The sequence below is a fragment of the Cololabis saira genome, chromosome 23, assembly GCF_033807715.1.
Source record: "Cololabis saira isolate AMF1-May2022 chromosome 23, fColSai1.1, whole genome shotgun sequence".
Lineage (NCBI taxonomy): Eukaryota > Metazoa > Chordata > Actinopteri > Beloniformes > Belonidae > Cololabis > Cololabis saira.
The window spans coordinates 16,035,752-16,052,039 of NC_084609.1; the positions used below are offsets into that span (position 1 = coordinate 16,035,752).

General features: G+C 39.7%; 1 protein-coding gene across 1 annotated transcript; it reads left to right on the forward strand.

Moving 5' to 3' along the window:
* The first annotated feature begins 3,379 nt into the window (after window positions 1–3,379).
* LOC133424605 (peroxisomal succinyl-coenzyme A thioesterase-like) lies at window positions 3,380–15,191 on the forward strand. The gene is made up of 11 exons (XM_061715301.1): window positions 3,380–3,407; window positions 8,928–9,133; window positions 9,690–9,789; window positions 10,789–10,973; window positions 11,141–11,304; window positions 11,565–11,684; window positions 13,273–13,355; window positions 13,455–13,548; window positions 13,675–13,755; window positions 14,600–14,741; window positions 14,998–15,191. The coding sequence occupies exons 2-11, from the start codon at window positions 8,941–8,943 to the stop codon at window positions 15,120–15,122; spliced, it is 1,287 nt and encodes a 428-aa protein (XP_061571285.1). The 5' UTR covers window positions 3,380–3,407; window positions 8,928–8,940; the 3' UTR covers window positions 15,123–15,191.
* Window positions 15,192–16,288: the final 1,097 nt, after the last annotated feature.

Sequence of the window (16,288 nt, forward strand, 5' to 3'; positions counted from 1 at the left end):
ATAACTTGCTTAATTTTCAACCGATTTTCACGCAGTTTTCTTTGTTACAAACGGCAGACATGTAGCTACGATACAGGATGCTTGATGTACGTTAAATATGCAGGCTTTCATGCTAAAATACGTTCTGCAGGTAGTCACACTACTGGTTATGCTATTCAGGTATACACACACACACACACACACACACACACACACACACACACACACACACACACACACACACACACACACACACACACACACACACATATATATATATATATATATATATATATATATATATATATATATATATATATATACACACACACACACACACAACAAACTTAAAAACAAAAAACATAATGGATGACAGCATACAATTGTCATAATGGAGCAAAAAGAAGAAACATTTGGAAGGAGTGTGTGTGTGAGGAATTGTATATTAGTGTTATAAATGAAATTATATAATAATGCAATCGCTATGATATATAATTTTACAATATAATACAGTCAAAAATATATGAAATGAAGCAACATACAATACAATAATACAATATGCTATATTACTGGGTACGTTAATATGATATAACAACATGTAATATAATATGGTATAATAGATTAATATAATATCATACATTCTGGACCATGAGATACAGCTGTACTGTATGATCGTCGTTCATTTGAGTGATCTGATTTGAACTACTATCCTCTCATCTGTACCGCCATGATTTTCTCTGTATGTGTGTCTCTTTCTTTCTTTCTTTCTTTCTTTCTTTCTTTCTTTCTTTCTTTCTTTCTTTCTTTCTTTCTTTCTTTCTTTCTTTCTTTCTTTCTTTCTTTCTTTCTTTCTTTCTTTCTTTCTTTCTTTCTTTCTTTCTTTCTTTCTTTCTTTCTTTCTTTCTTTCTTTCTTTCTTTCTTTCTTTCTTTCTTTCTTTCTTTCTTTCTTTCTTTCTTTCTTTCTTTCTTTCTTTCTTTCTTTCTTTCTTTCTTTCTTTCTTTCTTTCTTTCTTTCTTTCTTTCTTTCTTTCTTTCTTTCTTTCTATTCTGACGAAAGGAGGTCCTTTTTGCCACCCTAAACGTGCCCAAAAAGTCATCCAATTTTGCACCAAGTCAGGCCTGGCGATAAATTTGATATTTCATGGTTTGCATTAATGGGCGTGGCCTAATGGCTCAACAGCGCCCCCTAGAAAACCTTTCTCTGCCATAACTTTTGAAAGGTTTGACATAAAGAGTCGTGGGTGGTGTCATGGGACTCGGTATTGAGTCCTTGACCATAATTGGTGAAAATTAGCCCAGTCCCTTTTTCTGATTGGTTGTCCTATTTCCTGCTATAACTTTTGAATGTTTTGACATAGAGTCGTGGGTGATGTCATGGGGCTCTGTAATGAGTCCTTGAGCTTCTTTGGCCTTAATTAGCCCCGCCCCTTCTTCTGATTGGTCGTCCCTTTTTACTGCTATAACTTTTGAATGGTTTGACATAGGAAGTCGTAAGTGTCATTTCTGATATGCTTATGGGGGCGGTGGCCGTGAGTGCGAGGGCCCGTTCATCGCTGCTTGCAGCTTTAATTATTATTATTATTATGGGCATGCCAAGTAGTGGCATTTGGTGAAAGGCAAGGTGAAAATTCGGACGCTTATTGCTCGGCCGAACTTTATCGTAGAGACATCGTTCAAACTTTCAATCACTCGGCCCGATTGGCAATAACGGACAGTACAACCTCTTTTTGCCAATTATTACAGTTTTTGCGATATTGACCTTTCATTTTTTTTTAATTTCCATTTGACTTTGGGCGCTTGTTGCTAAGCAAAAGGTTATCGTAGAGACGTCGTACAAATGTTTCCCGACTCGGCACGCTGTGGACTTCAATATATTCAAATTTCATGAAGCTGTGATTTAAGGAAATTTTTTGTCAAAATCCATGCCAAATGGCCCCATTCATTCGGATGGGGTTTTTTACCATGGTGAAAAAAAAACCTATCCGTTAATGTAGCCTGAGCCGGATCGTGCACCCATGCATGGCATACACCATTAGATGCGTCTCCATCGTGCCTTGATGGGCATTACTTTTCTCAGTCAAAAGTGTTACCGTGGCAACGCTAGATGCCAAAAAGCAAATAAAAGGCGAAAATTCGGACGCTTATTGCTCGGCCGAACTTTATCGTACAGACATCGTTCATACTTTCGAACACTCAGCCCGATTGGCACTAACTGACCGTACAAGCTCATTATGCCAATTATTACAGTTTTTGCGATATTGACCTTTCATTTTTTCTTTTTATTTCCTTTTGACTTTGGACGCTTGTTGCTAGGCGACAGATTATCGTAGAGACATCATACAATGTTCCCCGACTCGGCACGCTGTGGCATTCAACATATTCAAATTTCATGAAGCTGGAATTTAAGGAAATTTTATGTCAAAATCCATGCCAAATGGCCCCATTCATTCGGATGGGGTTTTTTACCACGGTGAAAAAAAAACCCATCCGTTAACGTAGCCTGAACCGGAACATGCACCCATGCACGGCATACATCGTTAGATTCGTCTCCATCGTGCCTCGATGGGGATTACTTTTCTCAGTCAAAAGCGTTACTGTGGCGATGCTAGACACCAAAAGGCGCGCCCCATTAATAACTATGGGGAGCAAAAGAATGAATGCAATACAACCGTAAACACCTCAAACTGCAATGGAACCACCCCGAAAACAACCACTACAGCCCAAAACCAAAGCAGCAAGAGGGGACGAATGGGCGGTAGGGCAGGCCCATATCAAAATTTCCAGAAATTTTCTTGTTATTATTATTATTATTATTATTATTATTAATATTGCTATTATAACTTATGCTTCTTACAGAAAGAAAATCCCACAGAAAAAATAATCGAAAGAAAGAGAGAGCGCAAAGAAAGAATCTAAAGAAAGAAAAAAAGAGAAAGAAAAGGGGGCCATCAAGTGTCTTTACACATCATGTTAGATGAGATTGGTCAGGTGTTTTGGCACTAGAAGTATTTTGAAGCATAAATTGGACAACAGTGTTCTCTAGTGGTCAAGTCTTGCATCTGCAGCATAGAATGACATTACATCTTTTTGTTATTTCGTGTTTTTCTATCTCATTTTGAGTCTTTTTGTGGTTTACAATTCCAAAAAGGTGGTTCAACAAACTCTGATTCGAAAACCTAACCCGAAGACAACAAACTTTAAGCTTTTGGTTCAGAGTTGGTTGAGTTACAGCGACATAAGAACTCATCATCAATGGAGCTCTGAGACTGTGCAAAACAAGTTAACCGGACTTGCAGATTGGAGGGGGCGTGCAAAGATTTTTATTTTTTTTTCCTGAGTAAAGCATGCAGAGCAGGTTTAGAGTCCAGCAGTACGTAGGCATCCAACTGCAGACTTCACCTCTGACCCACCGAAGAGCTCCAACTCTGTGAGTCTTTCAGATTATTATTCTTTCCATAGTAGCTCTGCAATTCATTCATTTATAGGTGTTTGTTTAAAGTGAAATGTAGCTTTTTAAAAGTCCACTAAGACTTAATGGATACAATAATGTTTGCATATGTAGCGGGTCCCGGCTGGGCCGCTAGCAGATAGATAATCCTGGACCTGGCGTACTGGAAACACACAAATAAAATTAGTGACACCGGACCACCTCTGCTCATTCTCCAGTCCAACGGATTATCTTTATTCACACATTTTCTTTAACTGTTCACTGCAACAATGAATTATTTCTGTATTAACGCATTGGTATCAACCATATTTATGAAACATTTCCTGGAAATGTATATCTTAGTTTTTCTTTCAGAAATAAACAACAAAATAACCAATATCCTTTGCATTAAACCCAAAGACAAACATTTTTCTTTGTAATCATGCACAATGTCTATCATTAATCATGTAATCTCATCAATCATGTACACTCTTTTCTCAAACACACATCACTAATCATGTTATCTGAGCAATCATGTACAAACTTTTCTGTCTCTTACTGAAAGAGTATTTTTGTACCTAAAGTACATAAAGTAAATTAAGTGTTCACTTAACATAACAGAATAATAATTTATTGCAGTCACTAACTCACGTTATACAACATTAACACAAATGAAACAACATAGCTGACCGATAGCTTGACCTTTTGGCTTTGAACTCGGTCTTGTGTTACCATGGCAACAGCCGTAACTGGTGTTAGCTTGTAGCTTATTATCTTTAGTGCTGAGCTAGACACTACACAAACACTGCTGCGCTCACACACACACACACACACACACACACACACACACACACACACACACACACACACACACACACACACACAGTAAGGCCGCGTTCAGACTGCAGGCAAATATCCGATTTTTAGCCCACCCAGATTGAAACTGGATGACTCTTTTGAAGTCTGAACAGTCCCAAACCGCATGAGATCCGATTTTTGCAAACCAGATCGAAACTACCTCCGGGAGGTAGTTTCATATCCGATCCTTATCGCATTTGGGCAGATGCGTCTCAGTCTGAACAGCTCCAAACACTCAGATCAGATATGACTGTCCCAGACGCTCCAAACCACCCGCCCATTTCCAGTTGTGGAGCTACTCATCCTTTCGCAGAGAGCATGTACAATCTCTGATGTCACGTCAAAAACTATTATTTGTAGTTTAAGTGTTGCAAATTCACATTACAAAATGTTTTAATGGCAGAAAAAAAGACCGCATTTCCACGTATGGTGCGTGTCGCCGCGTACACTACGCCGTAGAGTCTGCGTTGGTGTAACGCGGAACCATAAATCAGCCTTCAGTCACGCTGAGAGCCTGAACCTGCAGCCCGTCAGCTCATCAGGAGGAGAGGTTAAAGAGCAGGGCTGCCAGTTGTTCATTGCTGGTTCGTTTTGTTAACTCTGAGCTTTGTTGGTTTGTTTGTTAGTTTGCTGGTGGTTTTGTTCTGAACACCTTTCTCTATTTCTCATTTTGCTGGGACGCCGGGTCCCTCCGCCGAGACACAACTTTTGCGGTATGCGTTCATTGTTATGTCTAAAAATGATGCGCAGTGCCGACCCAATCAGGAACGGTACAGATATATATATATTTTTTTATATATATAAAAAAATAAAATTATAAAAAAATAAAGGATCCCCATTACCTTTGATCGGGTGGGCAGGACGCACGTTTGGGTGGACACAGCCCCCACCCCTGCCCCAAAACCAGCCTCGAGTTCCAGTACACAGAGGTCCGACGGGAGGATTAGAGTGAGATGGGGCAGTGTCAAACGATTTAAAATATTGCACAGTGTATGCCCAGCTTTACAGGTATGGAACAGCATGTGAGCTGGCTCCATATTGTTATTGTTTTTGATGTCGCAATTGCATGACTTCACACAATACACGCACTGGGTGACGCCTCCGCTCCAACGTCGTTGCTACGGCAACCCGTCAGATCATACAATGATGTGGCCCAGTCTGAACAGAGCCAGATCCGATATGGACACTTGCTAAAAACAGTGTGGACAGTCAGCCCTGAAAATCGGATATGAGAAGGAATCAGATATGAATCAGATTTGCCTGCAGTCTGAACGAGGCCTAATAATGCCCAACCTGAATCATGTATCATACACACAATTCTTAAAAACAACCCACAAATGCCGGGGAGCCAAAATAAATAAATAGAAAGTACATGTAATTTAGCTGCGGCAGGGGACACCATCTTCACATACTCATTTGTGATGTACGCTTGGGTTCACTATATTTACATAGTTACTGAACTCGTAACTTTTCGACTTTACGTCCGGGGTTTTGATATTAACGTAAATACATCTGAGGTCACAGCAAAACATAAATAACCAACCTGGAAACACACAAATAAAATTAGTGACACCGGACCACCACTGCTCATTCTCCAGTCCAACCGATTATGAGCTTCCCGTCCTCGTCGCGCTGTTACAGTTTTTCTTGATCGTTTTGGCCCATTTTTCCATTCACAGTTTACTTTTTCAAAACAGCTCACACAAAGCCCTTAACAGAAGCTGAAATAACCAAAACACTTTATGATGTTTGCAGAATGACACCACTTTCTCAAAACTTGTCACACATCCATCAAAACCAAACTTTTCCATCAAAACCTACAATTTTTTCTCAATTGAACATGTATGTTTTCTCATTTATTTAACAATGGATAACAAAATTGAAACTACAGCTATCAATATCAACTTTTGTTCAACACCCTCATAGTATTGACTATTTTACAACTGACAACATACTACAATTTGGGTTTTGTATTGAACACTCTAACTTAGTTATATAACTTAGAAATATACTGTCACAGAGTATTTACAGTAAAATCAGAAAATGTGTATACAGTAAAATATTGTAGATCTGTTTTTGTATTGCTGAAGTTCCTGTCAACACCATTGATTTACATTTGTTCTACTGTGTACAAAATGGCAAGATTCTGACAGAAAAATATTTATTGCAGTACTTGTCACATGCACATACTGTAAGCAATCAAAATGACAGGGTTCAATATGCAGTACAACAAAGGTCAATTCTCAAAGAAAGTACTGTAAATGAAACACAATCAAATGAAACCCTGTAAATGTGAAAAAAATAAAAATACAGGAAAATTACGCATTGTCGACACGGGCCTGACGATCAGGCCACATGTCCTCGTCCACGTCCTCCATCCATGCTTGGTGTCAACTTCAAGCTATTGACCTCTTTGATAGGTTGAGGACTACCTGCTTTGTTTTGCAAAGAGAGTTCACACAGTCCCAGTGGCGCGGGGCTGGGGCTGGTGCTGCCACCCTGTGTCCGTTTCTGGTACTACAAGTCCTTGTGTGTTTCTTTCTTGTTCTCATTTTAGCAGGATGAAATAATAAAATAAAAAGATACCAAAACCAAAGATAGGAATAAACCAAAAAGTGACACCAGCGGAGATAAAACAATAATAATAACTCTACAAAAACACTTTTGTGAGTATCACACATATGATTTGTATTTGCAACCAACACAGAAAAAATCTGGCCAAACTGGAAATATAGATTCAATTGGAATGAAAGAAAACAAGTGTTTATGTCCTCTAATGTATTTTATAAACAGTTCAGTGCCTGCGGCAACAACAACATTCACACCACCCACTCGCTGCCACTTGGGCAGAGAGAGGTAAGACAGGGAAGGAGAGAGAGAGGACAGAGAAACCAGATCATTACACATGAAGGGAGAATACATTAAGGAGAAACCTTAATGTATTTTATAATCATTTCAGTGGGTCTTTAATAGAATTTTAACTTCTTGAACGATGATAACATATATTCATGATCCACCTTGGATTCAGATACTAACGGTGATGTAAACGTGATGTACAACAGAGGTCTGTACCCTCCCTGGCTCATGTGGAGAATAAAAGTCAAATATGTGTGTGAAAAAAATAACCAATATTAAGTTGTGTGTTTTAACTTTGCAACTAATTACTATGCATTAATACTTGTTTTCGGGCCAATAAAAAGGATTGGTTAGTAAAGTTAATGGAAAATTACTGCATGTGTGTAATATTCAGCTAATAAATACAGCTATTGTTAAAGAACTGTGCAACAGGACAGAAGGTTCAGCAGCTGTTTAATGTAGATAACAACTAACTGATGTTGTGGACTCTAGACTTCTCGAGACCATTTTTTTGTGGCCTTGGGTCTTGAAACCACTTTTTTGTGGTCTTGGTCTCAAGACCATTTTTTGTGGTCTTGGTCTTGTCACGGCCTTGACAGTCTTTGTACTTGGTCTTGTCTTGGTCTCGCCATGTCTCGGACTCGGATAATTGAGATGCCATTGCACCCACCAAGGTGACAGAATCTTGTGCTCACCTGTTCTTCAGTGTAATCTGGCTACTATAATGCGATTTCAAGTCGATAATTGTGTGCATCTTTAATATTTAAAATTCACATTCTATCTACAAATTAAGTCCAATTTAAATCAGTAACATTTACTATTCATTAGACTCTTCTGAGGTGGAGGGGGATGTCGGAGGCTTATGTTGTTAGATGACTTTGGGACTAGTTAATAGTCATGTCGATCCTTAAAAGCACTCGAGTCAATCCTCAAATAGTGTAGAAATAGTGGCAGTGCAATTGCCAAACATATTTATAGTGAGTTAGCACATAAGACATCCACTTCTCTGTTTTATTGTGCTGCAGTTTAATACAACCTCATATGTAAACTAAGCACCTGAACCGGGATGGTGCTGATGTTCTACAACTCACGCAAGATGACAAAATAACTAGGTTTTTTTTTTGGTGTCGGCCTCAGTCTTGAGCTGAAAGAGTCTTGGTTTTGACTTGTTCTGTCTTGGTCTTGGTCTTGATCCTCTCTGGTCTTGGTTGTGTCTTGGTCTCGATTTAGGCGGTCTTGACTACAAGTCCACTGGATTCCCAGAAAAGTTCTCCCTGTATAACTGAGATAAAAACAACTCCTCTCAAGGTTATCAACGGGAACGGGAGGTTTCATGGAAGGGAGGAAATGGGATGGCTACTGTGTGTATGGCACTGATTGTTAGAGTTTTTATCACGTTTCTGAGTCTGGGTTATAAGTTTATGTGCATCCCACTCCGCGCTCAGACACGACTCGGGCGGTTCAGGAACCTGTTGTTTACTATATTGGTGAATGGTGTCTCCATTCAGCTGAATGTCTCAATAAATGATTGTTGATTGATTTTGAAATATCTGGTCTCAGTAGCGAGTTATGACAACTGGCCATTAATACCATTAATGGTAATGCAGCTGTCAATCAAAAAAAAGAAAAAATGACAAACAAAAAACCATACCACTCATCTGTGGATTCATAGTAACTTCAAAGACCCAAATAAATGATACAAGCACATGGGATAATATTATTGTAAAGATGTCTGAGCAGCACAGTCCTCTTTTCTTTTTTGACTGACAAACTCACATAGATGTGTTTTTTTTTCTTGCTCTTCAGACAAACATCAGTCATGTCTGAGGGTACTCCTCCGATTCTCTCCGTCCATCCCTGTCAGGCTCTGGTTGATGAGACGTTCAGTGTGGTGGTGGAGAATCTGCCTCCAGGGCGTCCAGTCACCGTCCGCTCCCTCCACCAATCTGAGGACAAGGACTTCTGGGAGGCCTACGGGCACTACGTCAGCGACCACCATGGGACTGTCTCTGGTGGGTTCTGGGTCAGGTCCAGGGGGCTGATGCAGTCTAGCACCAACCCTTCATCTACTATTGAATCTTTAATGATGGTCTCATGGTTGGTGCAAATACCTGATCTATGTGAAATCTGTCGTTCTGGCTCGAGTTAGACTTTGTACCAGGGAAGAGCAGAGTAAAGGCCTTTGTTGTCGTACACAGCTCTTCATTAACTCATGTGGTTCAGTTGAGACTCTTAACTTGAATGCCCATGAATGCATTGTTAAGAGATTCCAGTGCAGGTTTGTTGTTACCAAGACACAGTTGTTTTCCTAAGAGGCAGAAATCCAGCAGGTTAAGCTGTCTTTACGGATCAGGTGCTTCACCTATTCAAAATATCTAATCATGAAATAACAACTAGTTCTTCTCAGTGCTCATGATGCTCTGTTGGGTACTTTTTAATTTTATTTTTTCTACCACACATTCATACATGACTTATAAATCATTTACTTTTTTGTCTTTGGTTACATATTTTGTGTTTTTCTTTGACTTTCACATTTGCTTGTTTGTTTTATTATTTCTGTTATTGCAGTTTCAGAAGATTTGAGCCTCGGAGGAACATACAGGGGAAAAGAGCCCATGGGTTTGTTGTGGAGCATGCGTCCTGTCCCGGGCAGCCGCACTGGCCTCAGGTACCTTGCACAAATTAACGTGGGACTATTGTTTAGGGGGACTTCAACTACCTCATTTTAAAAACTACTACTTGACAGCTCAAATGAGGATCATGTCATGCTTTTTTGAGGGCAGTGACACCCCTTCTTGGACACAAATCGGACTGCATCCCCTGAAAGAAAAGGTCCACAGTGACATTTACAGTATAAGCATAATTCTGGAACTGTAAACAACAGGACAGATAGCCCTATACTGAGACATCTTATTAAAATTTGGTATGAGGTTCCCAAAAGTCTTGGATTGAAGGTAGGATTGTCACCTAAAATGCCTTTAAAACGAAATGACCTTATACCCATGACTCTTGACAATAAGATTCTGGATATATAAGGAATCCAACACTTGGAAGACTGCTTCAACAAAGGACTTCTCATGTCATTTGAACAACTGAGGAGTAAATACAACTTGTCCAATCAGACCTTTTTCTCCAGCTAAGATCCTTTCTGAGAGCTAACGTTTGCCTGTCATGAATGATGTTGAGAGATTTCTTTATGAGGGGAACACACATAAATTAATTTCTAACATGTATCGCCTGTTGATGAATGAGGGCCCAAAACCAGGTTTGCATAAGTCTTGAATGAAATGGGAGTCAGATCTTAATGTTACAATTGATGAACAGTTCTGGGCAGATTTATGTCGAAACAGCTTCAATGCCTGGTATAGACTGATTAACTATAATATTCTACATCAATTATACCTTACCCCAGAAAAATTACACTGATTCAAATCTGACCTGCCAGAGATGTGCTTCAGATATTATCTATATACTGTTGGAATATGTTTGTATACATTGCAAAACTGAAAAAAAAGAAGATCATCATTAGTGTCGCTCAGGAAAGAGTAGATACAAAAAGTCAAAAATCAGCATCAACAGGTTGAATAAGACATTTATCGAAAATTGATGATAAGAAGACACATTTTTTACAGCCCTCAATGCTTTTTTTCTTCTCTTCACTGGTCAGGTTGAGGAAGGTAAATGTGTGCGCCCCCTTGCTGTTGGACATTTTGGTGTACAGCGGACACGACAACTTCAGAGATATCCCCCCGCTGGCCTCGACACTTGTAGAGAGGTGGTACATGGCTCCGGGCGTCAAGAGGATTGAAATCAATGAGAAAGGAATTCGAGGGATGTTGCTCATACCTCCAGGTAACCTGCACCTCAGAAAACACCTGCACTCATAAAGTGAGGGAGTCAATGAACTACAATCTGTTGTCAAAGCAGATTTAAAACATTTTTGTTTGGTTTCAATGTAATGAAGAGGTTTAGTCTTTACTATACTGGGAAATATTTAAATCTAACTAACTCTCCATCAGGTCCAGGACCCTTTCCCGGACTGCTGGACCTTTGGGGAGGGGGAGGAGGGCTGAATGAGTATCGTGCTGCTCTGCTGGCGTCCCATGGTTATGCTTCTCTGGCGGTGGATTACTTCAAGGCTGGTGAATTAAAGACGAAGGATATGGAACTCACATTCTTTGAGGTTCTCTAGATTTTGTTTCTTTTTTTTTTGTGAAAGTCACAAGTTATTTTTTTTAATCATTCTTTAAACTCTTCTGCAGCTTTTTATTGCTTTTACTCTAAGCTGATCCAGCTCGATATATTTCTACAAAGTCATATTCCTCCAAGTAGCAAAAAGTTACTAACCAGAATATTTCCAAATCAGCGTTTTGCATATACGATTATACCTTTTTTGCAGTGTTTTACTCTCCTATTTATTTCCTCATGTCTATATTTGTGCAGATAGCATTTGATATTCTCAAGGAGCATCCTCAGGTGCTGTCGGACAGAGTTGGAATAATTGGTCTCTGTCTTGGCTCACTCATCGCCCTGTCTTTGGCAGCTTACAGCACCAATATCAAGGTAAGTCCTGGAATTAACATGACTAAAGATAAGGGTGAATTTGTCTTGTTTCAAATAGTTCACACAGTCACAGTTCTGCGTTGAATCTGTGCTGTAGGTTGAACCGAGGTATTCCTCAACATGAGCAACTGGTAAACCAGTTAACTGACAGCCAGTTGATACTGGAGTCTACTTGGTTCTTTGTAACCATCACCTGTATTACATGCACAGTTGAGTCCACCTTCGCCTTAAGTTCAACGAGACCGTTTCATTTGATTAATTTCTAGGAAAGTAAAAACGCCTTTTTTTCAAGAAAATTAGAGGACTTTTTTAGACAATTTTGTTCATTTTAAGTATTCTTGTCAAGAAAATTTTCTTACAATTCAATTCAATTCAATTTTATTTATATAGCGTCTAATACAACAGAGTTGTCTCTAGACGCTTTCCAGAGACCCATACCCAGAACATGACCCCCGAGCAGTTATTACATAAACAATGGCAGGTAAAAACTCCCCTAGTGGGAGAAAAACCTTAAGCCAAACAGTGGCAAGGAAAAACTCCCATTTAGGAGGGAAGAAACCTTGAGCAGGACCAGGCTCGTAAGGGGGGACCCTCCTGCCGAGGGCCAGACTGGTGGGTCAGGGACGGCAACAGCACAGCAGGCAGGTGGAAGCAGCAACGGGATGACCAGGGGTGGGGACCGCAGGCCAGCACGCAGCTCCCGAAGCTCCGGCCCAATCATCAGGTCCCAGGTTGGGGTGCAGGGTCGGGGAAGGGTTGAAAAGGGGCAGGGCCAAGGAGAGGAGTCTTGAGGGACGAACCTTCTCCCCCGCCCAAAAGGGGCCGTTACCCTGCCCCCCTCACTCCCACGCTGCAGGTTCCGGTGTCCGGCAAAGGATGCTGCAACATGGACAAAAGAGAGAAAAGGGAGGAGAAGGGGGGGCCAGCACAAGAAACTATAGGAGCGACTCTGACACACTAAAGTTTACACTACCTAGAGATTTACCAACACCAGCTAGAGGTTTACTAAACACTAACTATAGGCTTTACTAAACAGAAAGGTTTTAAGTTTAGTTTTAAAGGTGGAGGTGGTGTCAGCCTCCTTAACCCAGATTGGAAGTTGGTTCCATAGTAGTGGTGCCTGATAGCAGAACGCCCGCCCTCCAAATCTACATTTGGATACTCTAGGAACTACGAGTAAACCTGCACTCTGAGAACGGAGAGCTCTGACAGGAACATAAGGCACTATCAGGTCTTGCAAATAATGCAGAGCTAAGCCGTTTTGGGCTTTATACGCAAGTAATAAAATTTTAAATTGGATTCTGAATTTTACGGGTAACCAATGGAGCGACGCTAACACTGGAGAGACGTGGTCTCTCCTGCTGATTCCTGTCAGCACTCGTGCTGCTGCATTCTGGATCAGCTGGAGCCTATTCAGCAAATTACTTGGACATCCTGCTAACAACACATTACAGTAATCTAGTCTAGAAGATACAAACACATGAACTAGTTACCCCATGGTTTGAAAAATTAAGATATTTTGCTTAACATGAGACAATGTAGACTAAATATAGAAATATTCAACTTATTTTTTAATTCTGTGTTTCAGCCTTATTGTATCATTTGCATCAGCAACATCCACAGCATCGCATCCAAGAAGGCCATTGGTGGATTCCAAAAAGAGATACCCGCGTAGGTCTATCAGAAACTTGAGCCCAGATATATTGATTGATATTAATACAATATTTTTTTTTTCTTTGGATTAATACAAACATTTGTGTAAAATGGCAGGAAGTTTCGCAAGATGCGCGTGGATGAGAATAACTGTCATATCTGGAGAGATGTTGGCCTGGCGCTTCTCGAGGAGCCGTCATTGAAAGTGGATGTAAGCAGAAGCTTTTTTGTTTTTCTCCAACAATATCCTTGCATATCAGCCTGATGTAACTTTTACATACTTTTATAATTAAGTACATTAAATATTTTAGTATCTTTGAACGTTTTTTTGTCCTAGGTGAGGAAAATAAACTGTCCAATGTTGCTGCTTAATGGTTGTGATGATCAGAACTGGCCTTCAGTGGAGGCAGCTGATGATGTGAGCACACACAAGACCTCTCACACCCTGCACACACACACACACACACACACACACACACACACACACACACACACACACACACACACACACACACACACACACACACACACGCCCGTCACAGAGACAGTTTCTTCTGTCAGGCCTTTACTCGGCTGAACTTTCAGTAGTCAGAGGGTTGAATATTTATGCAGTATCCTCTTGACGGTAAATATGGGTTCTGTCTTGTATATGGTATACATATTTTTTTATTGGAGTGGATTTGTTATGTTTATTTATTGATTTCATTTTATTTATTTTATTGAACCTGAGAGAAAAAGTCTGTCAAATCAAATTCCTCATTTGTTTGCACAAACCTGACTATGGTGACTATCTCAAAACAAAACTTAATCAGTCACCTGCGGTGGTTAGGAATGTCCTTTATGCATAATCCAGTCCTATTAATTACACTGTCCAGACGTTGTTTCTCTTTGGGTGACGTTCCCATTTATTGCAGACTTAGTTTAAAAAAACGAAACTTATACTTCAAATGATGTTGCTGGCTTGAACACAAATACTGGGTTATGGTAAAAACCATGTGCCTTCACTAGCGCTCTGCCCTGACTGCTGATAATCACCAACCTTTAACATCAGTGAGTGTGCAGCTGCTGATTACCTGTGTGACTGACAGCATCAGAGTGAGCCCTCCCTCCTCTAGTGGCAAAACAAATAAATAAAAAGTAAACTAAACACATACACAAACAATTAAACTATGGAATGGCTCCTACACTGACGAATAAAGTTAATTCTGATTCTGATCGAAGCCTCGGACAGTATACGTTGTTGCTGTGTTTATTCCACATAGATCTACAAGATGATGCGTGCAGCTGGGAAGGAACACCTAGTGGCCAAAGTGGACTATCCAGGTGCTGGACATCTGATTGAGCCGCCTTTTTCACCTCAATTCAGAGCAACAAGTTTTGGGGCCCTTGGCGCTGAAGAAAAAGGTGAGTTGTACACAGATGTACAGAGGGGGGGCACGAATCACCAGTGGGGCTCATCTGCTTACAAATAATATAGCGTTAAATTTACCTCCAGAAAATTAGCTTGAGCTGAGTTGGTGCAGTCGGTGAGTGATGAGGAGCAGGTTGTCGCTCTTGTCAATTGGCTTTAATGTTCCCTCTAAATTCTTACACGTATACTAAGTTGGGTTATTGTTGTTCTGTGGTTACACATTGAGTATTTTAATGATGTGTGTTGCAGTGATTGTCCTGTGGGGAGGAGAAACCAAAGCCCACTCTGATGCTCAGGAAGACTCCTGGAAGAAGATCTTGAGTTTTCTGCAGCAGCACATGTACAGAAACCCTAGTACTAAATCCAAAATGTGATTGGTCACATGACTTCAGACTGCACTCCAGTCACTTCTCCAGAACCATCATGCACATCAGATTCTTCCACACTGAACAAATGTCTTTGTTCTTACTATTAAAATCCACAGAAAACAGGTTTAATTAAATGAATATAGGAATTTTAACTTTAGTTAAAATGCTGCTTTTATTCTCCTCTTAATGCCATAATTAATACTTATAATTAGGAATACAAGATATCTACTGGTTTGATAAATGACTGGTAAATATGGGAGAAAACTGATGTTTTGTAGCTCACCTGAAATGTTGTCATGGTAACTACGCTATAATTTTGTAGGGACAATGCACATTAATTAACATTTCTGTAAATACGCCATGAAGCCAAAAGGTTATTTTTCATCTTTTTCCCATATGATATGAGGCAACGTTGAGGCTAAAAACGATAACATGGACCGTTGATGTTCCCACTCAGCAGACATTTGAAAACTGTAAAAGGTATTTCAAAGCCATAAATGACAAAATCACTAAATTCATAGCACTTATAATTCTGTAAACATTTGATGTTCAGAATGTGTTGTTGTTGTTGTCGTCATACATCAGTGCTCTTTGTTAAACCTTTGAAAAAGTTTTAACTGTAACTCCAAATACTATCTCATCCAACTAAAAGTTGAAAAGATGCATTTCTTTTTTTATTCATAAATCCTTGAACATGATTTTTATGCACAGATAAACTTTTCGTAATTCTTTTAAAACCTGTTTTGAGACAGGAATGTTTTAAAGGCTAAAGTGTTTGATTTGCTGAAATCATGTGTAAAATGTTTTGATTACTGTTAAATAAAAATATGCACTTGGCACTTGGTATAACGACACTTTGTCAAACTATACATCACTGTAGTTAGTGTGATCTAGTTTAGACTGTATTCTCAGTGTTTGGCATGATGTTCGCTACAGTATGCTGGTCCGAGCAGATAGAAGGAGGCCGTTTGAGGTTATTTCACTTAATTATTTTAGGAATTAGCAACGCACAGTTGAGCTCAGTTCAACTCAACATCATATTATAATGATGGAATTAAGGTGTCACACTGTGTAACTGTGTGGTTCTGGAAGTACGGAAAACAATCAAAACTCTCCAATACAATATGACATAATATAACAAACAAAGCACTAACTTGGTATTAATATTCAGT